This window comes from Octopus bimaculoides, chromosome 6 (genome assembly GCF_046866305.1).
Source record: "Octopus bimaculoides isolate indiv1 chromosome 6, ASM4686630v1, whole genome shotgun sequence".
Lineage (NCBI taxonomy): Eukaryota > Metazoa > Mollusca > Cephalopoda > Octopoda > Octopodidae > Octopus > Octopus bimaculoides.
Window position 1 is genome coordinate 7,178,044 of NC_142933.1, and position 26,301 is coordinate 7,204,344.

The 26,301-nt window shown below is 39.6% G+C and overlaps 1 protein-coding gene and 1 long non-coding RNA gene across 2 annotated transcripts; one reads left to right on the forward strand and one right to left on the reverse strand.

Annotated features, from left to right (window-relative positions):
- Nucleotides 1–5,474: 5,474 nt before the first annotated feature.
- LOC149134917 (protein ST7 homolog) lies at nt 5,475–8,465 on the forward strand. The gene is made up of 3 exons (XM_089353369.1): nt 5,475–5,561; nt 6,632–6,771; nt 8,022–8,465. Exons 1-3 carry the CDS (start codon nt 5,477–5,479, stop codon nt 8,115–8,117), a joined length of 321 nt encoding a protein of 106 aa, XP_089209495.1. The 5' UTR covers nt 5,475–5,476; the 3' UTR covers nt 8,118–8,465.
- LOC149134918 (uncharacterized) lies at nt 8,195–9,204 on the reverse strand. The gene is made up of 3 exons (XR_016242154.1): nt 9,078–9,204; nt 8,735–8,772; nt 8,195–8,322 (listed from the first exon to the last, which is right to left on the reverse strand). It is a non-coding gene; the product is annotated as an uncharacterized LOC149134918 (long non-coding RNA).
- Between the last annotated feature and the right edge of the window lie 17,097 nt (nt 9,205–26,301).

Genomic DNA, 26,301 nt, shown 5'->3' on the forward strand with positions numbered 1-26,301 from the left:
TTACTGTCACAATCATTGTTGTCGCAACAGTTGTTGTAATCGTTACTGTTCAATGGATTTCCTCTCATGTGGCTACTGCTACATATAAAGTCACCACACTGGACTACATGTTTCGTAATACAAAGAAAATACTGATTTCTAAAAACCAGTGTTAGATATTGATTTGGTGTAATCGATCCAGCTGACAAGCATTCCACAGTCTCAACTACCACAGACACAACCCCAGCCATCCTTCCAGCCATTTCATGCACTGGTGCATTCACATATCTACTACTACTACTACTACTACTACTACTACTACTACTACTACTACTACTACCGCTTTTATGAACTCATCATCGTTCCATCCTGAATCTTATATTTAAAGCCTTAGACGGTCGAACTTCAGCGTGTGTCAACACTAGACCTACATGTGCAGGCCAGAATATTTTGAAGCCTGCTGCATGTGTCTTTATATACCATCTCAGTTACAAGATGCATGGTATGGCTGGCTGTACACAAAGCTGCAAAATGCTCATTGAAAAATCGCAAGAATTTCCAAAGCAATGGCAATGAAGGGACAGTGAAAATGTCTGGTGTGGTAGGTAAGAGAGCTTGGGCCTAGCTGTCATCTTGTTACTGTGAGAATGTTCAAACCATTGAGTATTTCTGAAATATTTGCACCTCATTAGATTAGGAATCCTCTTCAACATGCCCTGAAAGATCAGTCTTCGTAGCATAAGAACTGCAGCTGTATAACATGGATGTAATGACATTGTCTGAAATGAGGACTCCGAAAAGGTTCATTTTACGGAACATCGTGGTGACTATATGTTTTATTGGAGAGAGAAAGTAGATGATGCTAATGTAAAGCTGGTGTAATGTTTGCAAAAGAATTTCATGGGTTCTTGGCTTCAAGAACTTTCATGTGGATTTACTGATCACTAGATGTCAGTGAAGATACCATTATTAACCAGCAGATTTTGTACTCTAGTGTGTGTCTACTCTCCAACCATTGTTCCTCTGAAGAGAAAAAATCTAGCATTTTATCTTTGATCAAAGTTGCTTGTTTGCAACATTCTTTCTACTTGTCGATTTCAATGCTAGTATTAGAAAGGGATCATGAAATTTAGAACATAATTTGAGAGGATGAAGCTAGAGAGCGCAATAGAAATGGTTTGCTACTACCGCAAATGGGTATATGATGTCAAATGTAAGTGATGTTAAGTCCTTGAATGCGGTTTATCTACAAGTATGGAGCCTGCAGTACTTCAGCACGAATTATATAAGATGACCCTGCTTGATCTGTAGAAAAGGCATAGATAAAAACTCTATAAGATGCGCCTGGTGTAAGCTATGGACACATAAGAGGAGAGTTAACTGGCATCCTTTGTACATTAGGCCTCACATAGGCAATGATAAGTGACCAAGACCAATGGTAGTACGCAATGCTTGAGAAGACCCATCAATCCAAGTGAAATTGTAGCCCTGGCCAACGGCAGTGTCACGTAAGTAGCACTTGTGCTGGTGGCACATAAAATGCACTCATTGCACTCTTGGAATGATTGACATTAGGAAGGGCACCCAGCCGTAGAATCCATGCCAAATCAGATTGGGACCTGATGCAACTTTCCAGGTCTAACCCATTCCAGCATGGAAAGCAGATACTAAATGATGATGACAATCTCTCTCTCTCTCTCTCTCTCTCTATATATATATATATATATATATATATATATATATATATATATATATACGACACAAGCTCATCCCCGCCAATGCCTCCTCTCCTCTGAAATAGTCCTTGTCTTGCAAAGTTACTTTAAATATTCCTCATCCACTGAGATTTTATTAATAAAATTCATGTCCTATGTCTACCATCACATACCAGAGGGGAAAACTAGAAGTAGTCGATAGCTTCCATTACCTAGGTGGCCAAGCCAATAGAAGGGGTAGATGCTCTGACAGTCGGGGACCAAAAATGGTACACTGGTCATGAAGTCGGGGACCAAATATGAACACTGGCCATAAAGTCGGGGACCAAAAATCGCACATTGGCCATAAAGACGGGGACCAAAATTGAACAGTGGCCATAAAGTCGGGGAACAAAAATCGCAGACTGGCCATAAAGACGGGGACCAAAAATTGAACACTGGCGATAAAGTCGGGAAACAAAAATCGCACACTGGCCATAAAGTCGGGGCTCAAAAATTGCACACCGGCCATAAACACGGGACCGAACATTGTACACTGGCCATAAAGTCGCGGAACAAAATTCGCACAATGGCCATAATGTTGGGGACCTATAATTGAATACTGGCCATAAAATGAGGGGCCCAAAATTTGAACACTGGCCATAAATTCGGGGACCTATAATTGAATACTGGCCATAAAATGAGGGGCCCAAAATTTGAACACTGGCCATAAATTCGGGGACCTATAATTGAACACTGGCCAGAAAATGGGGGACCAAAAATCAAACACTAGCCATAAAGTCGGGGACCAAATATTGCACACTGGTCATAAAGACGGGGACCAAAAATCGCACACTGGCCATAAAGTCGGGGACCAGTAATTTGCACAATGGCCATAAAGACGGGGACCAAATATTGAACACTGGCCATAATGTCGTGGACCAAAAATTGAACACTGGCCATGTAGTCGGGGACCAAAAATTGAACACTGGCCATGAAGTCGGGGACCAAAAATTGAATACTGGCCAGAAAGTCAGGGACGAAAAATTGTACACTGGCCACAATGTCGGGGACCAGAAATTCAACACTGGCCATAAAGTCGGGTACCAATAATTGCACACTGGCCATAAAGACGGGGACCAAAAATCACATACTGGCCATAAAGTCGGGGACGAATAATTGCACACTGGCCATTAAGACGGGGACCAAAAATCGCACACTGGCCATAAAGTCGGGGACCAATAATTGCACACTGGCCATAAAGTGGGGGACCAGAAATTCAACACTGGCCATAAAGTCGGGCACCAATAATTGCACACTGGCCATAAAGACGGGGACCAAAAATTGAACACTAGCCATAAAGTCGGGGAACAAAATTTGCACACTGGCCATAAAGTCGGGGATGAATAATTGAACACTGGCCATAAAGTCGGGGACGAATAATTGAACTCTGGCCATAAAGACGGGGACCAAAATTTTGAACACTGCCCATAAAGTCGGGGACCAAAAATTGAACACTGGCCAAAAAGTCGGGGAACAAAAATCGCACACTGGCCATAAAGTCGGGGGCCAATAATTGCATACTGGCCTTGAAGACGGGGACCAGAAATTGAACACTGGCCATAAAGTCGGGGACCAAAAATTGAACACTGGCCATATATATATATACACACATACATAGATACACACACACACATACATAGACACACACATATATGTGTGTGTGTGTGTGTGCATTTGTCCCTCTCACCACCGTCTAACGGTGAATGGATACGTCTTAGATACATATATACACATATAACCATACTTATACATATATACAAGCACACACAATCATATAGACACTTACACACACTCACAAATATACGTATAAAGCATAGACACACGTACGCTTGAAGGACAAAGGTTGGAATTCACATTACGCCCATTGATGATATTGTGATGCAAATGGCTGTAGTCATTTGTTGCTAAGGTGTAGAGGTCATGTTTGGAGTGTCAGTGGGAACATAAATTCACATGTGGTCCCCAATCACATGCATACACACTTTGGGATATTGTGAACCATGTGTGTGTATGGGCAGATTTGTATGTGTATGTGCACGTGTGAATTCTTATATTCTATGTCCCCTATATGTTCTTATCTTCTCTTATATTTCAGTACCTGCTGGAGATGAAAAACCTCATACTACCTCCTGAACACATCCTGAAGAGAGGTGACAGCGAGGCCGTAGCCTATGCCTTCTTTCACCTACCACATTGGAAACGGGTTGATGGTGCCCTCAACCTCTTACACTGCACATGGGAGGGTAGTAAGTATTGTTGTTGTTGTTGTTTTTAGGGTGGTCCTGGTCTTTGTGGTGGGGTTCAGGGGGTCGCGTGATGACCTGCTGGACTACATTTCACGCTACATTAATAGCACCACTTACCCACACAACTCTCAAAGAGAATGGACCATATTACACCACACCACCACCACCACCACCAGATCACACACTGCACCCCACACCCTCACCACTACACCTACCCTACATTGTCCTTCTCAAAATAATCAACCACATCATCAAAATCTTAAAGCTACAAGAGTCATTAAAAACTTTCATCATTTAACATCCATTGTCCATGTTGGTATGGGTTGGACAGTTTGACCGGGGCTGCACCAGACTCCAATCTGATTTGGCAGGGTTCTCTACAGCTGGATGCCCTACCTAACACCAACCAGTCCAAAAGTGTAACGGGAGCTTGTATGTGCCACCGGCATGGGTGCCATTTGCATGACACCAGTATCTGCCATGACAGCGATTTTACTTGGCTTGATGGGTCTTCTTCTCAGGCACGACATAATGCCAAAGGTGTTGGTCATTACCTCCATTAGGCCAACACTCAAAAGGAGCTTCTCATGTGCCACCAACAGCATCAGCCACTTTGCCTCCGCAAGGCCCAATGCTTGAAAGGTGCTTTTTATGTGCCACCGGCACAGGAGGTGCTGGTTACATGACACCAATATCACGCTTTACATTAAAATTGTAGTTGCGGTTGATGCTGGTGTCGCATAACTGGTACATGAAAGGCACCTTCTGAACACCGGGCTTCACAGAGGCAATGACGAACGACCAAGACCTTGGCATTATGTTGTGCTTGAGAAGAAAAAGATCTGTGAAACCGATTAAAATTGCATTTGTGGGAGAGACTGGTGCCACACAAATGGCACCTGTGCCGGTGGCATGTAAAAGCACCCATCACACTCTGGAAGTGGTTGGCATTAGTAAAGGCATCCAGCCATAGAAACCATGCCAAATCAGACTGGAGCCTGGTCCAGCCTTCCAGCCCAGGTTAAATCACCTAACCCATGCCAGCATGGACAAAGGACATTAAATGACAATGATAATGATGATTTCACTGAGTAATCTGAATAGAAAAGGGTTATACATACATACATATATATATATATATATATATATATATATATATATATATATATATATATATATATATATATATATATATATATATATATGTACATATCTCCCTTTAGCATTTAAGCCAGCCATATCTGGGTCCCTAATATTGAACCTGTCTTTTTGTCCAAACTAGCCAGATCAGCCTTCTCACACTTACCATGCAATGCCATTTTAAAACTAAACAATCACATCATTGAAAACTGAAAGCTATGAGATAATCCAGGATTAATTCAAAACGGGAAATAAATAAGGATTAGATTTGACAGAGTAATCTCTGAATGCTGAAAGGGTCAATCCATTCTGTAATAACAGCTGTTTCTCTTTTCATTCTCCACAGCTTTCCGTATGATCCCTTATCCTTTGGAGAAGGGTCACCTTTTTTATCCCTACCCCACCTGTACAGAAAGCATCGATAGAGAACTTTTACCATGTACGTACCTCTGCTAAATTCTTCTTCCTAGCATGATCAAATTATTGACAAAATAACTGGTTGAGCATCAGACAAAATATCCTGTAGTGTTTCATTATGGCTCTTTACATCCATCCGTCTTCTTGACCACTACTCCTGAGGGGATTGTTGAGGTAAGAGGCTTCAGGCCCCTCCTCCATAGGGTCCTATGAGAAGTATCCAAGTCTCCTGCCAGTTGTAGGGTTGAAGTCCTTAGACCCCCTCCTCCATAGGGTCCTATCAGAAGCAAACATCTTTATACTTTCTGGCTGAATTCCCAAGAATGACCACCTGAGACTATGGATATTGTACAACCATTTCTTTCTTGTTCCACCCCAGGACTCCTGCTGGCTCACTCTGCTTTGGGCAAGTGTCTTCTACTATAGCCTTGGGCCGACCAAAGCCTTGTGATTGGATTTGGTAGACAGAAACTGAAAGAAGTCCGTCGTATATATGTGTATACATATATATGTGTGTATATATATATATATATATATATATATATATATATATGTTTGTATGTCTGTGTTTGTTCCCCTCTCCCAACATCACTTGACAACTGATGCTGGTGTGTTTACATCTCTGTAACTTAGTGGTTCGGCAAAAGGGACCAATAGAATAAGTACTAGGCTTACGAAAAATAAGTCCTGAGGTCGATTTCCTCAACTAAAGGTGGTGCTCCAGCTTGACCGTTGTCAAATGACTGAAACAAGTTTTAAAATAAACGAATAAGATGGGTGGGGGTAAAAAGGAAAGAAAATTCAGTGACAATGTTCTTCTGACCAGTGAAGACAATGTTTTGCCCTTTCTGCAGGGATCATCCTCAAACATCTTCAGTTCCTTTTTTTGATCATTGCAAGTTCCCCATACAATCACTGGTATCTAACCATCTTGAGATGCCACATCTTTTCAATTTCAATGAGCGAATTTTATATTTTCTGGGCTTATCAAATTCTTTTGCCGAGATATTATGGTCACAAGGTATGTATATGTCAATTAGTAAACAGATTTTATTGTTATTATTATTATTATTATTATCATTATTATTTCAGCCTTCCATGAGGTGTCTGTGTATCCCAAAAAGGAACTTCCATTCTTCATCCTCTTCACAGCCGGTCTCTGTTCCTTCACAGCACTCCTGGCACTCCTCACACACCAATACCCAGAACCCATGGGAACTGTTGCTAAAACGGTAAGTTCAAATTCCACCAAAATCGACTTTGCCTTTCATCCTTTCAGGGTTGATGGAATAAGTACCAGTTATGCACTGGGTCGATGTAATTGACTTACCTGCCTCCCCTGGAATTGCTGGTCTTGTGCTAAAGTTTGAAATGATCATTATTACTATAATTCTGTTTGTCATTCTGTTACTTAGCTTGTCTGTAATGCTTTCATGTGATTAGTTGAAGAGGGAGAGAGAAGCAGCCATGATATGATGCGGTTAAAAAAAGTTAGTTGAAGGTCACATTCTTGATGAGGAGAGTTAGGAGTAAAATTTTAGCAGAGAGGTGATGTTTTGAGGCCAAAGAGAGGCAGAGAGAGATGGTGGAGGTGCTGGTGAATTGAAATATGTATTGGCTCTGACCCCTCACCTTGGCTCATATATTATCGATGATGTGGTTTTCAGAGTATACCATGTTGCATTAAATTGTTACCCCTGTGAAACTGTGACCCCCTAAATTTTACATCTAAAATTATTTTTTTTATTTACTATTTTTGTTTTCTGGATAGGAAATTGTGACCATGTAAATTTTGAAATGTAATTTTTTTTTTGTTTTTCTGAATGGAAAAAAGCAGAAAATAATTCTATGAGTGCTGTGTATTAAGTCTTGGACAAGTGTCATCTACTATAGTCTTGGGCCGACTAAAACCTTGTGAGTGGATTTGGTAGATGGGAACTGAAAGAAGCCCATCGTATATATGTGTATATATATATATATATATATATATATATGTATATATATATATATATATATATATATATATATATATATATATATATATATATATATATATATACACATATATATATATATATATATATATATATATATATATATATATATATATATATATATATATATATATATATATGTTTGTGTGTGTGTTTTTCCCCAGAACATCACTTGACAACTGATGCCGGTGTGTTTACGTCCCCGTAACTTAGCGGTTCAGCAAAAGAGACCAATAGAATAAGTACTAGGCTTACAAAGAATAAGTCCTGGAGTCGATTTGCTCGACTAAAGGCGGTGCTCCAGCATGGCCGCAGCCAAATGACTGAAACAAGTAAAAGAGTAATTATTCATTGTATTCCATCCAATTTCCTTTGCTTTCCAATGATTAGCAGATGAGAGACTATCTTCTGATAGGCCTTGTGCCTGTAACAGAAATGATTATTTTTACTATGATTATATTTGTGTTCTCTCTCTTTATTCTGTTCAGGTTCTGGGCTGGATGTATCTTCCAATCAGCTGCCTCATAGAAAATCTCGAAGCCATACTACCATCAAACCTCTTACATCAGCTCTCCAGGATCTAATCTCTGCTCGACCACACTGAAACCTCACCTCACATCACCAAACATCAAACATCATCGTGGTCCCTTCAAACCACCACTTCCTATCCCAAGACTACCATCACCCGCTCTCACTCTCTCTCTGTCTCAGTCTCCCTCCCTCTATCAACCTTCCCCCACACCCACCACCACAACTTTGTCACATACATAAACACACACAGCTACTAAACTGTGATGACACCGCCCCTCCCCTCTCCGAAAGTCTCCCCTCCCCTCTACCGCCACTTGCACCAACATACAACACCCAATATCCATCAAGCTGAGCTATACAGTCACCTAAACTGTAAAGAATAACAGCCAAATCTCCCTCAAATAACACCAAACTGGTTTGTGTATGTATAAGCCAATGAGGGGCACCTCTATGTGATACCTAGAAATAGCAACCAAATCTCCCTCAAATCACACCCTACTCTCTTATCTATGAATATATGTGTGTATGAGCCAATGAGGGAGGCCTCTACATGGTAGCTGGACCTGCTAGAAATAGCAAACAAATCTCCCTCAAATCACACCCTACTCTCTTATCTATGTATATATGTATGTATGAGCCAATGAAGGAGGCCTCTACATGGTAGCTAGACCTGCTAGAAATAGCAGCCAAATCTCCCTCAAATCACACCTTACTCTCTTATCTATGTATATATGTATGAGCCAATGTGGGAGGCCTCTACATGGTAGCTAGACCTGCTAGAAATAGCAACCAAATCTCCTTCAAATAACACCCTACTCTCTTATCTATGTATATATGTATGAGCCAATGAGGGAGGCCTCTACATGGTAGCTGGACCTGCTAGAAATAGCAGCCAAATCTCCCTCAAATCACACTCTACTGTCTTATCTCTGTATGTATGAGCCAATGAGGGAGGCCTCTACATGGTAGCTGGACCTGCTAGAAATAGCAACCAAATCTCCCTCAAACCACACTCTACTGTCTTATCTCTGTATGTATGAGCCAATGAGGGACACCTCTACATGGTAGTTACACTTGTTAGAAACAGCAGTCAAATCTCCTTCATATCACACCCTGTCTCAACAACAGGAAGAACACTTAGGCCAATGCCATCCTTGATATATGACCAAAAACCTGGATGGCCATGGCTAGAATTCCTCTGACCATGGTTCTGCTCATTCGGGACTGACCTAGGGCTAAACTACACCAATTTGTCTTTCTCTTTGTTTAACTCTCTCCCACTTTCTCCTCAACAACACAATTTAAAACCTACTACAAGCGTACGCCCCCCCCACACACACACACAACCATCTTATAATGTGATTCCCTCTCGTTCACATGTGGGCTCCATCATTGAAACAGGCCCTTTCGGTCCCCCCTCCCACCCGTTCCTCAACCTTTCCATCCATCCAACCTACCAGCTCCTTTACCCACCCTCTCCACACCCCTGCAATATGGACTCTTGGCTATTTTGCCGTTTGAACTCTTCATCCAACCTTTGCTACTTAAATATAAACGTTTTAACTCAACCTGTTGTCTGTGTTTGTTTTATTTATTCCCTTTTACTGGTACAATTAAGGAGGCTGAAATGAAAACAGGGGAAATCTTATCATGTAGTACTATTGTTTACTATTATAAGCAATACTGCTATATTGTATAAAGTTAAAGTTAAGGGTTATTCAGAGGATTATTAAGAAGAAGAATTATAACAAAAGGATGAAATGTTTTATAAACTTTTACCACAATAGAGGGAGGAAAAGAAAATTATCCAGAAATAGTTTAAGATTTATACATGTTACAAAACTTAAATACTAACTAATTAGATCATCATCATCATCATCATCATCATCGTTTAACGTCCGCTTTCCATGCTAGCATGGGTTGGACGATTTGACTGAGGACTGGTAAAACCGGATGGCAACACCAATCTAATTTGGCAGAGTTTCTACAGCTGGATGCCCTTCCTAACGCCAACCACTCAGAGAGTGTAGTGGGTGCTTTTACGTGTCACCCGCACGAAGGCCAGTCAGGCGGTACTGGCAACGGCCACGCTCAAAATGGTGTCTTTTATGTGCCACCCGCACAACAGCCAGTCCAGGGGCACTGGCAACGATCTCACTTGGCTTGCCGGGTCTTCTCACACACAGCACATTTCCAAAGGTCTCGGTCAGTAGTCATCGCCTCGGTGAGGCCCAATGTTCGAAGGTCTTGCCTCACCACCTCAGCCCAGGTCTTCCTGGGCCTACCTCTTCCACGGGTTCCCTCAACTGTTAGGATGGGGCACTTTTTCACGCAGCTATCCTCATCCATCCTCACCACATGTCCTATACCAGCGCAATCGTCTCTCTTGCACACCACAACTGATGCTTCTTATGTTCAGCTTTTCTCTCAAGATACTTACACTCTGACGGGTATGCACACTGACATTACACATCCAACGAAGCATACTGGCTTCATTCCTTGCGAGCTTACGCATGTCCTCAGCAGTTACAGCCCATGTTTCACTGCCATGTAGCATGGCTGTTCGTACACATGCGTCATACAGTCTGCCTTTTACTCTGAGTGAGAGTCCCTTTGTCTCCAGCAGAGGTAAGAGCTCTCTAAACTTTGCCCAGGCTATTCTTATTCTAGCAGCTACACTTTCAGTGCACCCACCCCCACTACTAACTTGGTGACCCAAATAGCGGAAGCTATTGACTACCTCTAGTTTTTCTCCCTGGAATGAGATAGAAGTTGTTTCCTGTTTGTTTACAGTGTTTATTGCACCTGAACATCTGCCACATACAAAAGCTAACTTCCTAGTTAACCTGCCTTTGATATTGCTGCACCTCTTATGTGTCCATAGCTTGCACCGGGTACATCTTATAGAGTTACTACCTACTCCTTTTCTACATACTGAGCAGGGCCATCTACCTGAAGGGGTTTGTGTTTTATCTACCTTCCTACTTATTAGGATTTTGGTTTTAGCTAGGTTGACTCTAAGGCCCTTTGATTCTAGTCCTTGCTTCCACACCTGAAACTTCTCTAGTTCTGAAAGTGACTCCGCAATTAGTGCAAGGTCATCAGCATAGAGGAGCTCCCAGGGGCAATCTGTCTTGAACTCCTCTGTGATCGCCTGGAGGACTATGATAAATAGGAGGGGGCTGAGGACAGACCCTTGGTGGACCCCTACCTCTACCCAGAATTCATTACTGTACTCATTTTCAACCCTCACCTTACTGGCAGCATCTCTGTACATGGCTCGTACAGCTCTCACTAACCATTCTTCTATCCCAAGTTTCCTCATTGACCACCAGATAAGGGATCGGGGGACCCTGTCAAAGGTTTTCTCCATGTCAACGAAAGCCAGGTACAGAGGTTTATCCTTGGTTAGGTATTTCTCCTGCAGCTGTCTTACTAGAAATATGGCATCAGTGGTGCTTTTACCTGGCACGAACCCAAAACTGCATCTCATCTAAATTGATTCGCTCCCTAATTAGTTGGGCTATGACCCTCTCCGTGACCTTCATTACCTGATCTAACAGCTTGATGCCTCTGTAATTATTTGTATCTAAAGCATCACCTTTACCTTTGTAGCAGTTGACTATGGTGCTGCTACACCAGTCATTAGGTATGACTCCTTCGTGTAACACCTGGTTCGTAATACGGGTGACTAGGCTGTAGCCAACACTGCCAGATATATATGGTAGTATTTAATAAAGGAGTACTGAGGTAAAAGAACATGCTAAGGATCTATTTTAAAACGGGGGCACCAGTATTTTCTTAACGAAACACTAACGAAACACTTTGAAACTTGGGACACTGGTAGAATGTGTCATATAAAACATCTTTTACTCTTAGTCTTCTTAACAAAAAAAAGGAATTCGCAAGTTATTCCATGTTAAAGTTGTCGTATTTCTGTAATTTCAACCAATCACTGACGTCTATTCAGCTGAATAGAGTTACTGCTGGGCGGTCATAAAAATGTTATTCCCTGTGACATATTTCATCCGGTTTAATCGTAATTTATACGCATATATTGTTTATATAATAAATTACGCTGTGCGTATCTATGTGTGTAACAATTTTAGAGTTCGGATTTTAGAGTTAGGGTTAGTTTTAGGGTTAGGGTTACGGTTACGGTTAACAGTCTAGTTAGGGTTAGGGTTAGGGTTAGGGGATTAATACGATATACACCGTTACAGCGCTAACTGTTTTCAACTGAATAGACGTTAGTGATTAGTAGAAATTATCGAAATAAGACAATTTTTTACATGAAATAAATTCGAATACAAAAATATTTTTCTGTTCTATAACACAAAATAGATAAGTATACGAAGTTTGAAAGTCTTTCCGTACCAAAAACACTACATAAAACATAAATGAAAACTGGTGCCCCCGTTTTAAAATAGATCCCATGCTAACTATATATTAATTTAATTATAATCTAAGCAGTTTATTTTAAGTATTGAATATACCAGTATTGTTATGTAAAAGTTAAGTATGAATTTATAGAGGTACAAAAATTAGATTTATTTTATAAATAAATAAATAAAAGCTATTATAAAATAATAAAGAAATAAAATAATCAGGCAGGGCAGAAAACCGTAGAAAAAGGAATAAAATAGCTTAATCACGAACACTATGGTAAAGTATATGTAACTTATTAACCACAATAGAGAAGCACACATACACACGGACACACGAGCACACATATACACAGATACACACACACATCCATTGTTTCCTCCCAACACAACTTCAAAAGAAATTCCCCGATAAACGTCGCCATTTTGTCTTCTTCCGTCGGTCATTCATTTTGGCAGACGACAAAGTCCTGCTGAATACAAAAATCCCGCCAAAAACACAGTTTTTCACTTTCTCTCTGGTTATTCATGCGTAGAAAATAACAGGTCTCGCATTTTAATCTTCAACAGGTACATCTCAAATTTATATAAGCGTAGAACAATTACTTCTTCCCTATTTTCTTCCAATTTCTTCCAGGTTCATTTTCTGTCAAAGCAATTCTTAACGTATTAACACAGAATTCTCGCATCAATACAGTCGGGTGTGTTTTGAGGGAGATTTAGCTGCTATTTCTACCAGGTCTATCTATCATGTATATGTCTGAATTTTTATTTTTCATTCACAGATTTGTATTTCAAACTTTTAACATAATCTTTTCTATAAATCAACTTATCGTCAACACACACACACACACGCGCAAGCACACACACATACACGCACACACACACATACACATGAACACACATACACGCGCACACATACACACACACACACACATACACACACACACACGTCCATGTTGTCTCTCTTCGGTGCACATTGGGATTAGACACTGAGGGAAAATGGCTGTAACTTTTTTAGTTTTTAATTTTGGCAATTTTCGCTTTCGATAATGTGTTCTACATATCACGGTCATGCGATTCCCCCTTTTACTCTTTTACTTGTTTCAGTCATTTGACTGTGGCCATGCTGCAGCACCGCCTTTAGTCGAGCAAATCGACCCCAGGACTTATTCTTTGGATGCCTAATACTTATTCTATCAGACTCTTTTGCCGAACCGCTAAGTTACGGGGACCTAAGCACACCACCAGCGGTTGTCAAGCGATGTTGGGGGACACACACAGACACACATATACATATATATATATACATATATACGACAGGCTTCTTTCAGTTTCCGTCTACCAAATCCACTCACAAGGCTTTGGTCGGCCCGAGGCTATAGCAGAAGACACTTACCCAAGGTGCCACGCAGTGGGACTGAACCTGGAACCATGTGGTTGGTAAGCAAGCTACTTACCACAGAGCCACTCCTGTGCGTATCACTGTGGATATATTTCGGCTTTGTGCTTGATAAATGTCTGAAAGTTCTCCCACTTCATATCATAATGTACGAACGAATGAACGAACGTACGTACGTACGAATGTACAAAAGAACGAACGAACGTTATGTACGAAGGAAGGAACGAACGAACGAGGAAACGAACGTACCTCAGTACGTACATATGAAAGAACGAACAAACGAACGCATGTACGTACGTACGTACGAACGAACGAATAAACAAACGCATGGACGTACGTACGAACGAAAGCATCTACATACGTCCGCACGTACGAACGAAGGAACGAACGGGTGAATGAACGTACGTACGTATGTACGAACGAACAATAGTACGTACGTACGTACAAACGAACGAAATGAAGGAACGATCGAATGTACGAACGAACGAACGAATGAATTTACGTACGTATGTACGATCGAACGAAGGAACGAACGAATGCAAGAATGTACGTAGGAACGTACGTTCTTACGAACAAACGTACGTACGAACGAACGAACATACGAACGAACGAACGAACCTCTGTAATTATTTGTATCTAAAGCGTCACCTTTACCTTTGTAGCAGTTGACTATGGTGCTGCTACACCAGTCATTGGGTATGACTCCTTCGTGTATCACCTGGTTAACAATACGGGTGACTAGGCTATATGAATATTTTCTTAAGGATTTTCTTGCCAAGTTTCATGCAGTAATATCAAAAGATCTGGCTTTAAAGATGCTTTCTTGTTCTTTTTAGGAAGTGTCTTGTCCATCATGCCTCAGAGGTGTTCAGTAGGGTTCATATCTGGTAACTGGCTTAGCCATGGAAGCTTTTTAAGGTCATTCTCTTCCAACTAATCTTGGGTCTTTTTAGCTGTGCAAGAAAGCTCTATCTTCCATAAATAGTGTTCTTTAATCATTTCACCACTGGAGGAGATAGGAAGAAGTTCTTTCTACAATATGGACACATAATTATTTGAGTTTATGTATCCCTTACACTCCACCATTTACGATTGACCTTTGCTCCAGGTTGCTCTCCAGACCATCACAAGTTTCATTGTTGGCTGCAATCTATTCACATGAAAAGTTTGGTGACAGAGTCTCCAGACCCACACTCGACCAGTGTCAGAAAATACAGCAAATCTGAACACATCAGAGAATATGACAGTGTCCCAAAGTGTTAGTGGCCTCTCTACCATCTCACTTGTCCAATCGTTTCTCCATTTGATATTGGCTGGTTGAAGCAGTGTCTTCCTTCTCGCTTCTCTGCCATAATAGCCAATTTTGCAGAGATACCTGTCAGCTATTCTGGCACTGACATCAACTTGTTCTGCTATGTCAGAGGCCTTGCAATGAGGATTATCTTCCACACTTCTCTTAACAAAGCAAAGGGTTCTGTCAGAGGGCCTTAGTTGACCTGGGCAAGGTGATATGGACTACTTCTTCATCTGGGGAATTGGACAATTACTTTATAAACTGTAGAAAGTAGAATCACCAGGTTTTTCTGTGGTTTTAGGCTAAGTCAACCTTGAAATTGACCCAGTATATGGCCTCTTTGTAATTCGGACAGTTCCAAGGCTTCTTTTGTACATGGCATGATTAAACAGTCATTTAGAACACGAAACATACAAATGTCAATTAATAAAAAAAGATAAAGCTCAAATTAAAATAACCACAAGACGAGGTGTTATGGGTGTCTATTTACTTTTGTCATGTTTGTGTACAAATGAATAATTTGTTAGAACTGCACTCTAAAAGACATAAAAAAAAGAAACCCTTTAGTAGAAAACCCAGAATTAGCCACAGTAAGGTTATCCAACTGTTAAACCTTTTACTTTTCAAAACCATGCTACGATGGAAAAATGTACATAGGTATGACACTTATTTTACACATGTATTGATGCATATAAAACATGAAATTATGTTGTCTACATTCTTAAATACGTGCAATCAATTTATTGTAAGAACATAGAATTTTGACAGTTTTTCTTGAGTTGTTGCTTATCTACAATAATCTGATAAATTCGATTGTCATTGAGTTTTCTCTCGACACAAATATCTAATCCTTTTCTCCATACTAGCATGGGTTGTATGTGTCATGTTGATATCTGTTTCAGCTTAATTCCTTCTGCAATGTTTTCATAAAATACAGTTGTCCCTTGGCTGACACAGTATTCTGTTTCCTAGTTTCACTTTGGTACAATTATGCTCAGTTGTTTTTACAAATATAAAGTAGTACTTGCTTAAGTTTTTCATTTTATTTTGTTCATTTTATTTTGTTCAATATTTTTGATTTTGAAATATTAAAATTGATTTCATTGGAAATGAAAATTGAATGTATAAAATCAACTTTAAACTAGATGTTCAGCATAAAATGCAAAAATTTAACAAAAAGAATTGTCATCATCGTCATCATCATTTAATGTCCATTATCCTTGGTGGCATGGGTCGGACAGTTTCATCAGGGCTGGTAAGCTGAGGGGCTGCAGCAGACTCCAGTCTGATTTGGCATTGTTTCTACGGCTGGATGCCCTCCCTAACGTCAAGCACTCCATGAGTGTTTTGGGCAGGGGTGTTTAAAAATTAATTGATGAGAAATTAATTACAATGTATTGTCTTCTCAAGCATGGCATGTCACCAAAGGTTTCGATCATTAGTCATTGCCTCCGTGAGTTCCAACAGTCAAACATCATGCTTTACCACCTTGTCCCATGCCTTCTGAAGTCTACTTCTTCCACAAGCTTTTCTCAACTGTTAGAGATCGGCACTTCTTCAGTCAGCTGTCCTCATCTACATGCATCGCATGACCATACCAGCTCAGTCATCTCTCTTGCACACTACACCTGTTGCTTCTTATGCCTAACTCTTCTCTCAAAGCATTTAGATTTTATTGTACATGCACACTGACCATTGCACATCTAGTGAAGCGTGCTAGCTTAAATTCCTCCAAGCCTATACACGTCCTCAGCAGTCACAGCCCATGTTTAACTGCCATGTAGCATAGCTATCTGCATACAGGCATCATAAATTTGCCTGTCACTCTGAAGGAGAGACCCTTAGTTACCAACAGAGGAAGGAGCTCTCTGAATTTGCTCAGCCTATTTTTATTCTCGCAGCCACATTCTTGGTTCATCCACTTCTGCTACTAACTCTGTCACTTTGATAACATAAGTTATCAACTATCTCTATTGTACTCTTCTGGCATTTGATGAAGTCCATTTTTTGTGCTTGTTGTACCTGTACACCTTCCACATACAAAAAGTATTTTCCCAGTTTACCTTCCTCTGATATTGCTACACCTTATGTGTTACACCAAGTACATCTTATGGAATTTCTACCTACCCGTTTCTTACAGATTGAGCATTACCATCAACCTGATTTGTCTACTTTCCTATTTATTAAGATTTCGGTTTTTGGTAGGTTAACTCTGAGAAATTTGTTCCCTAGTTCTGGTAGTGATTTAGTTATAAGAAGAAGGTCATCAGTAAATAAGTCTGAAAACTGTTTGCTTTCACAAACACTTTATGTACACAGATTGAAGCTATGAGAAGAAAAAAAAAGGTCCTCAGTATACCTGAAACGTGAAGAAAAACATGGTGGATAACGAAACGAATAATGTATGGCTAATTGAATGTAATGTGATAAATGATAATATATGTGTGTTTAGTTGTAATCCTCTATGCCCTCCCCCAAGTCTTTTGAGGGAAGCAAAGAAGACTGATAATATGTATAAAATGGTTAACGGAAATGTGATAATTAGTGTGAGAGACAGTTAATGGGGTGACGATCAAGGGGCAATGTGTGCGTTGTGCGTCAGGCTTTTGTGTCCGTCTTAACTATTGCGCAGAGCGACAAACAAGTGTGTGTCTCGGTCAGGTGTATTTCTGTATTGTAGCAATGTGCGCTGGAAACTGTCTGTGCTAAGGAAGCCATTGGTGTGCGTGTTGTTTGTAACGAGGCGCTTTATTGTCTCGATACTGACTTCGGCGCGGCAGTTGTCATGGGGGAAATGCAACGGAGGTGATTCTGTAGTGCACTCCCCAATTGTGGAAGAAGGTCCTCCGTCCAATATCAGCTCATAGTTGATGCTATATATCACAAAGATGTGGCTTAGGGTGGCGATAAGTGCTGGTGCACCATTCGATGCTTTTTTCACAATGGTTTTCCAGACCTGTTGGGGCATACCACCATTATGTTTACCAATGGGGTTAGGCTTGACAAGTTGAATGTCCTGGTCGAGACCTGCTTTCACTTCCTCTTGCCAAGGAGCCAGAACTGGTATGATGGGTTACTGGTTTAGTTTTGGGATCTGCTATTAAGCAGATCGGTGTGCCAGACATCTTGGGGAGTTGCTGATGGTCGCAGACGTTGAATGTGCTGGAGCTGTAGTATCATAGCAGCCATTTCTCCAGGTGAACACGTTTTTCCTCAGTGGTCGGGAATGGTAGTGAAGTGTGAGGAGGGGTTGTATTTGTTGTAGGTGGTAGGCGCATACATTCTGTCATTGTCGCAGATGATCAATGAGGCTTGTTAGTACCCCACAGAGTGTTTACAGGCCAACTTGTGGTGCAATCGGTTGCAGGATGGAGTACGTTGGTCATGTTGGCTCGCTTTTTGTCACAAAAAAGTCTGACAACTGTTTGCTTTCACCAATACTTTATGCAGATTGAAGCAATGACAAAGGGGTCTTCAGTATACCTTAAATATGAAGGAAAAGATGATGGATAATAAAACAAATAATGTATGGCTAATTGAATGTAATGTAATAAATGGTAATATATGTGTGTTTAGTTGTAATCCTGTAATCAGCATAGAGGTGTTCCTAGGGTCTGCCTGTATGACTATGATATCAACAAAAGTCAAGTACAGAGGTTTATATTTGGTTTGGTAGTTCTTCTGCAGTTGTCTTACCAGAAATATAGCATCACTGGTGCTTCTTCCTGATACAAAACCAAATTGCATCTCATCTCGATTAACTCTCTTCCTAATCAGTTGGCCTATGATCCCCTCCGTGACTTTCATCATCTGAAGAAATTAGCGCCGGTGCAATCACTGTATTTTTAAAGCATACATCATGCATATGTTAACATAGTGTCAATGAGAAAGTGCTCGATTTTCAAAATTAAAAATAGAGTCCAATATTACAAGAGATCGATGTCTATCTATATACATACATACATATATACGGGGTAGCCATGTACTTTCTCTGTAGCAACACACCTCTACCTGTCCCTCTATCATACTACAGCTGAGGATGAAGCCACCTCTCTCACTACTAGCAATCTACTCTGCCTTGAAATTTACTTGGTAATTTTACTAGTGTCAGTGTTACCGAAACTGTTACTCAGACATAGAGAACCATGTCAAAACACACATTAGAGCTAAGTGTAGTAATTCATCTCAGATCATGTGAAATAGTCCAACCCATGACAGCATGGAAAACGAATGTTAAATGATGATGATGGTTACACATACACATTAACTGTATTTCTTATTTTCATTGCAATAATTAATTTGTTTGTATTATAAATAAAAAAAACATCAACTTCATTTCGCATGATAATGATTAGTTTGAGGACTTGTGGATGCAATGTACTGTGTGAGTATAAGGACAACTGTATTTAGTAAACAAGTGTATTTCATGATTCGACCCCTTAAAAAAAAAATTTGACCCTCAAATGTTGTTGTTTGATATTTTGCTCGTTGTTTGCATATCATGTTTTGTATTATAGGGGGCAAATTGCCAAAGGTAAGTGGTTTTTCTTATTTTGTTGAGGGTTTGTTTTTAGGATTGGGGTTCAGGACTTTAGACCATATTAGGGGTTAGCTTGGGGATTTGTGAACGGTTTTTAGAGAGATTAGTTAGGTTAGAGATCAAAGTTTGAACTAGGGGTTAGGCTTTGTGGTAATGGGGAGGGTAGAGATTAAACAGGATCAGTATTGAAGATGAAGGTGTATTGTGAGTGTTGATCATGGTTTAATGTTGGGTTTAGCAGTGAAAATCAGGGATAAGGGCTAAGGTTAGTGTTTTGTGCGATCTTGCCTCATCCCCTACTAGAATAGGAGAAATATAACCACGGAAAGCATCATATAGTTCGTTCTTCGATTGTTAACCATAATTCACAGGACATCGTGGTGTCCATGGCAGGTAGGGATTACCCATAGGACACGTAATGCCACACATCTGCAACATTGCTTTGCTTTGTAGACGTCACTGCCAATCAGAATGCCTGACAACAGGCAGCTTCAATGAAAGCATCACCCGACAAGGTCCGCCGCCCCATCATCACTTGATGCCAGTCGTGCCTGGCTGAGAGAAGTCTCCTATGGAAACAGGGCCTGGACCAGCGTCAACGTAACCCTGGTCAATATGAAATTGATTGCCGCTCACATCAGCTCGATAGATCTCGGTGCCGTGACCCTACAAATATCTGGGACTGCTCCATCATCTGCAAAGTGCACGTCCCGTCTATTTGCGTACATCATTCCTTCAAGTGACAAACTTGTTTTTCTCCAAAGACGTGCGCGCCACTCTCGTGTTAGTTATCCCCACATCTCCAGAACTGGAGAATGGTGTGTCAATGTAGGCATCCCGATGGAAACATTTCGAAACTCTGTTATCTGCTTCTTATTGACATGGATTGGAAAAGGGAAAAACAACCTCTACTATTGCGTTCTGTTGTTTGTTTAGACACAGATAGATATATGTAGCTTCCTTACCAACCACATGGTTCAGGGTTCAGTCCCACTGCGTGGCACCTTGGGCAAGTGTCCTTCCACTATAAGCCGCGGGTTGACCAAAGCCTTGTGAGTGGATTTGGTAGACAGAAACTGAAAGAAGCCCATCATATATATATATAGGTGTAGGAGTGGCTGTGTTTTAAGTAGCTTGCTTACGAAGCACATGAATATTTTTTAAAAATTAATATTTTTTCATGAGATTTTCTATGCAAATATTATTTATTATGGAAATTCTGAATATACAAAAATTTTCGGTGAAAGTGTTTTGGAATGGGGGTGGGGGACAGTATAGACGGCTATATTAGAAGACACCTGCCCAAGGTGCCACACAGTGAGACTGAACCCTCGGAACCCTGTGGTTCGTAAGCAAGCTACTTAACGCACAGTCACTCCTGTGACAATAGGAAGCAGAAATGTGTCTATTGTCCGTCAGTGCTTTTTCTACCGTAATGTTCGCGAATTTGAGAATCCTCCTTCCACTAGCAATTACAATTTTATTCGTTGATCATTTTTTGCCTGTAACCCTTGCTTTGCTTTGTAGACGTCACGGCCCATTGGAATACCTGGCAACAGGCAACTCCTATAAAAGTCTTATCCGAGAAGGTCCGCCACCCCGTCTTCTCGCAGCTGGGTCTAGCGAAGAGTGGGCTCTATTTTGAGTTGAGATGTTCAGACTAGAAACAAGCCATTGGACATAGGTGTAACGGCGTAGTCTTTGAGCTTCTCGAATGCTGCAACGAGACCCTCAGAATACATGCCACATGGACGTTCGGTGCGTTGGCCTCCAGCGATAAGCGAACAGACCTCACTAACATTAAGTGCCTGGCTGTCCACCAAGAAAATGTCATAATCGCTCGTGTGCAGGTACGGCAAATTTGCCTGGATCGGGGCGATATTTGTAGAGCAAGTGTTTTCTAGTATAGCCTCGGGCCAACCAAAGCCGTGTGAGTGGATTTGGTAGACGGAAACTGACTGAAATCCACCTTGTATATATATATATATATATATATATATATGTATATACGTGTAGGAGTGGCTGTGTGTTAAGTAGCTTGCTTACGAACCACATGGTTCCGGGTTCAGTCCCACTGTGCGGCACCTTGGGTAAGTGTCTTCTACTGTAGCCTCTGGGCCGACCAAAGCCTTGTGAGTGGATTTGGTAGACGGAAACTGAAAGAAGCCCGTCTTATATATATATAAATATAAGTGTAGGAGTGGCTGTGTGTTAAGTAGCTTGCTTACGAACCACATGGTTCCGGGGGTTCAGTCTCACTTTGTTGCAACTTGGGCAAGTGTCTTCTACTATAGCCGACCTTACTGTCCCTCCACCCCTATTCCAAGACACTTTCACCGGAAATTTGTGTATATACAGAATCTCCATAATAAATAAAATTTGCATAGAAAATTTCATTAAAAAATATTCATTTTTCTCAAAGTTATGACCTTCCAAAATCCTTAGGGTACGACTATGCCATGGTTTTAAAGGGAGATAATACTTAAACGCTTGCTATTTTAAAGTCATTACAAGAGTTGTCCGTCGCGTCCTATAAAGGAGGTAATTGGAAAAGACGTCTTGGAAAATGTAAATCGTTATAGTTATCTCCCTTAGAATGTGAATTATATTTTTGAATTCAAAAATATAATTTTTTAGCAAAGGGAGGTAACTATAACAATTTACCTTTGGGAAATTTCCAAGATGTCTTTTCCAATTACCTCCCTTATGAGACAAGAAAGATAACTCTTGCAAATTCTTAAAAATAGCAAGTATTATCTCCCTTTAAAACCATATAGATAATGGCATAATTGTATCCTATTGAATTTGGAAGGTAATAACTTGGAGAAAAATGAATATTTTTTCATGAGATTTTCTATACAAATATTATTTATTATGGAGATTCTGAATATTCAAAAATTTTCGGTGAAAGTGTTTTGGAATGGGGGTGGGGGGACAGTATAGACGGCTATATTAGAAGACACCTGCCCAAGGTGCCACACAGTGAGACTGAACCCTCAGAACCCTGTGGTTCGTAAGCAAGCTACTTAACGCACAGCCACTCCTGTGACAATAGGAAGCAGAACTGTGTCTATTGTCTGTCAGCGCTTTCTCTACCGTAATGTTCGCGAATTTGAGAATCCTCCTTCCACTAGCAATTACAATTTTATTCGTTGATCATTTTTTGCCTGTAACCCTTGCTTTGCTTTGTAGACGTCACGGCCCATTGGAATACCTGGCAACAGGCAACTCCTATAAAAGTCTTATCCGAGAAGGTCCGCCACCCCGTCTTCTCGCAGCTGGGTCTAGCGAAGAGTGGGCTCTATTTTGAGTTGAGATGTTCAGACTAGAAACAAGCCATTGGACATAGGTGTAACGGCGTAGTCTTTGAGCTTCTCGAATGCTGCAACGAGACCCTTAGAATACATGCCACATGGACGTTCGGTGCGTAGGCTTTCAGCGATAAGCGAACAGACCTCACTAACATTGAGTGCATGGCTGTCCACCAAGAAAATGCCATAATCGCTCGTGTGCAGGTACGGCAAATGTACCTGGATCGGGGCGATATTTGTAGGGCAAGAGTCTTCTACTATAGCCTCGGGCCAACCAAAGCCGTGTGAGTGGATTTGGTAGACGGAAACTGAAAGAAGCCCATCTTATATATATATAGGTGTAGGAGTAGCTGTGAGTTAAGTAGCTTGCTTACGAACCACATGGTTCCGGGGTTCAGTCCCACTGCGTGGCACCTTGGGCAAGTGCCTTCTACTATAGCCTCGGGGCCGACCAAAGCTTTGTGAGTGGATTTGATAGACGGAAACTGAAAGAAGCCCATCATATATATATATAAGTGTAGGAATGGCTGTGTGTTAAGTCGCTTGCTTACGAACCACATGGTTCCGTGTTCAGTCCCACTGTGTGGCACCTTGGGCAAGTGTCTTCTACTATAGCCTCGGGGCCGACCAAAGCCTTGTGAGTGGGTTTGGTAGACGGAAACTGAAAGAAGCCCATTTTATATATGTATATAAGTGTAGGAGTGGCTGTGTGTTAAGTAGCTTGCTTACGAACCACATGGTTCCGGGTTCAGTCCCACTGTGTGGCACCTTGGGCAGGTGTCTTCTACTATAGCCGTCTATATTGTCCCCCCACCCCCATTCCAAAACACTTTCACCGCAAATTTTAGTATATTCAGAATCTCCATAATAAATAATATTTGCGTAGATAAGTTCATTAAAAAATATTCATTTTTCTCAAAGTTATGACCTTCCAAAATCGGTGGTGTACAATTCTTCCATTATCCCCATGGTTTCAAAGGGAGATAATACTTAAAAGCTTGCTATTTTAAAGTCATTCCAAGAGTTCTCCTTCTTGTCTTGTAAGGGAAGTAATTGGAAAAGACGTCTTGGAACATTCTTGAATGTAAATCGTTATAGTTATATCCCTTAGAACGTGAATTATATTTTTGAATTCAAAAACATAATTTTTATTCTAAGGGAGGTAACTCTAACAATATAGTTATCTCCCTTCCTCCACTTTCCTCCCCACTTTTCAATCATTCATTCAATTTAAACCTTTAGCATCACGTTTACAACCCCCTCCCTTTATATCTCTACGTAAACAAGGGTTCTTATTCCTCAAGCTCATGGAATAATATCATTGATCCCTTTATATCTCTATATAAACAAACGTTCTAACGGTCACTGACCATGTAACATCTTAGCTCTATGTTACCTCATCATTTCGTATTTGGCTTGCTTTCATATGTTTATTTGTGGATTCCCTTGAAGAGGAATATATGAGGAATTCCAGCAGCTCTTACTTCTTTGTAGAAGAGCTCTCTCATATATTTTGAAACATGTGTAGGAATTAAAGGAACTTTTATTTCTATGCGTTTTGCTCCATTTATTATTATTAGTATTCATATCTTCTCAAACTGTATCACTTTAACTTTTACTACTGTTACTACTATTGTTACTACTACTGTTATTACTATTGTTACTACTACTGTTACTACTACTGTTATTACTATTGTTATTACTACTGTTATTACTACTGTTATTACTACTGTTATTACTATTGTTACTACTATTGTTACTACTACTGTTATTACTACTGTTACTACTACTGTTATTACTGTTATTACTACTGTTATTACTACTGTTATTACTACTGTTATTACTATTGTTACTACTACTGTTATTACTACTTTTATTACTATTGTTACTACTATTGTTATTACTACTGTTATTACTATTGTTACTACTATTGTTACTACTACTGTTATTACTACTGTTATTACTACTGTTATTACTACTGTTACTACTACTGTTATTACTACTGTTACTACTACTGTTATTACTACTTTTATTAATATTGTTACTACTACTGTTATTACTATTGTTATTACTACTGTTATTACTATTGTTACTACTACTGTTATTACTATTGTTATTACTACTGTTATTACTATTGTTATTACTACTGTTATTACTACTGTTATTACTACTGTTATTACTATTGTTATTACTACTGTTATTTCTACTCTTATTACTATTGTTACTACTACTGTTTTTACTACTGTTATTACTACTGTTATTACTACTGTTATTACTATTGTTATTACTACTGTTATTACTATTGTTATTACTACCGTTATTACTACCGTTATTACTATTGTTATTACTACTGTTTTTACTACTGTTATTACTATTGTTATTACTACTGTTATTACTACTGTTATTACTACTGTTATTACTATTGTTATTACTACTGTTATTGCTATTGTTATTACTATTGTTATTACTATTGTTATTACTACTGTTATTACTACTGTTATTACTACTGTTATTACTACTGTTATTACTATTGTTATTACTACTGTTATTGCTATTGTTATTACTATTGTTATTACTATTGTTATTACTACTGTTATTACTACTGTTATTACTACTGTTATTACTATTGTTACTACTACTGTTATTACTACTGTTATTACTATTGTTACTACTACTGTTACTACTATTGTTACTACTAGTGTTATTACTACTCTTATTACTATTGTTATTACTATTGTTATTACTACTGTTATTACTACTACTGTTATTACTACTGTTACTACTACTGTTATTACTACTGTTATTACTACTGTTACTACTACTGTTATTACTACTGTTATTACTATTGTTATTACTACTGTTATTACTACTACTGTTATTACTACTGTTACTACTACTGTTATTACTACTGTTATTACTACTGTTATTACTACTGTTATTGCTATTGTTACTACTACTGTTATTACTATTGTTATTACTACTGTTATTACTACTGTTATTACTATTGTTATTACTACTGTTATTACTATTGTTATTTCTACTCTTATTACTATTGTTATTACTAGTTATTACTATTGTTATTACTACTGTTTTTACTACTGTTATTACTACTGTTATTAGTATTGTTATTACTACTTTTATCACTACTGTTATTACTACTGTTATTACTACTGTTATTACGACTGTTATTACTATTGTTATTACTACTGTTATTACTATTGTTATTACTACTGTTTTTACTACTGTTATTACTACTTTTATTACTATTGTTACTACTACTGTTATTACTATTGTTATTACTACTG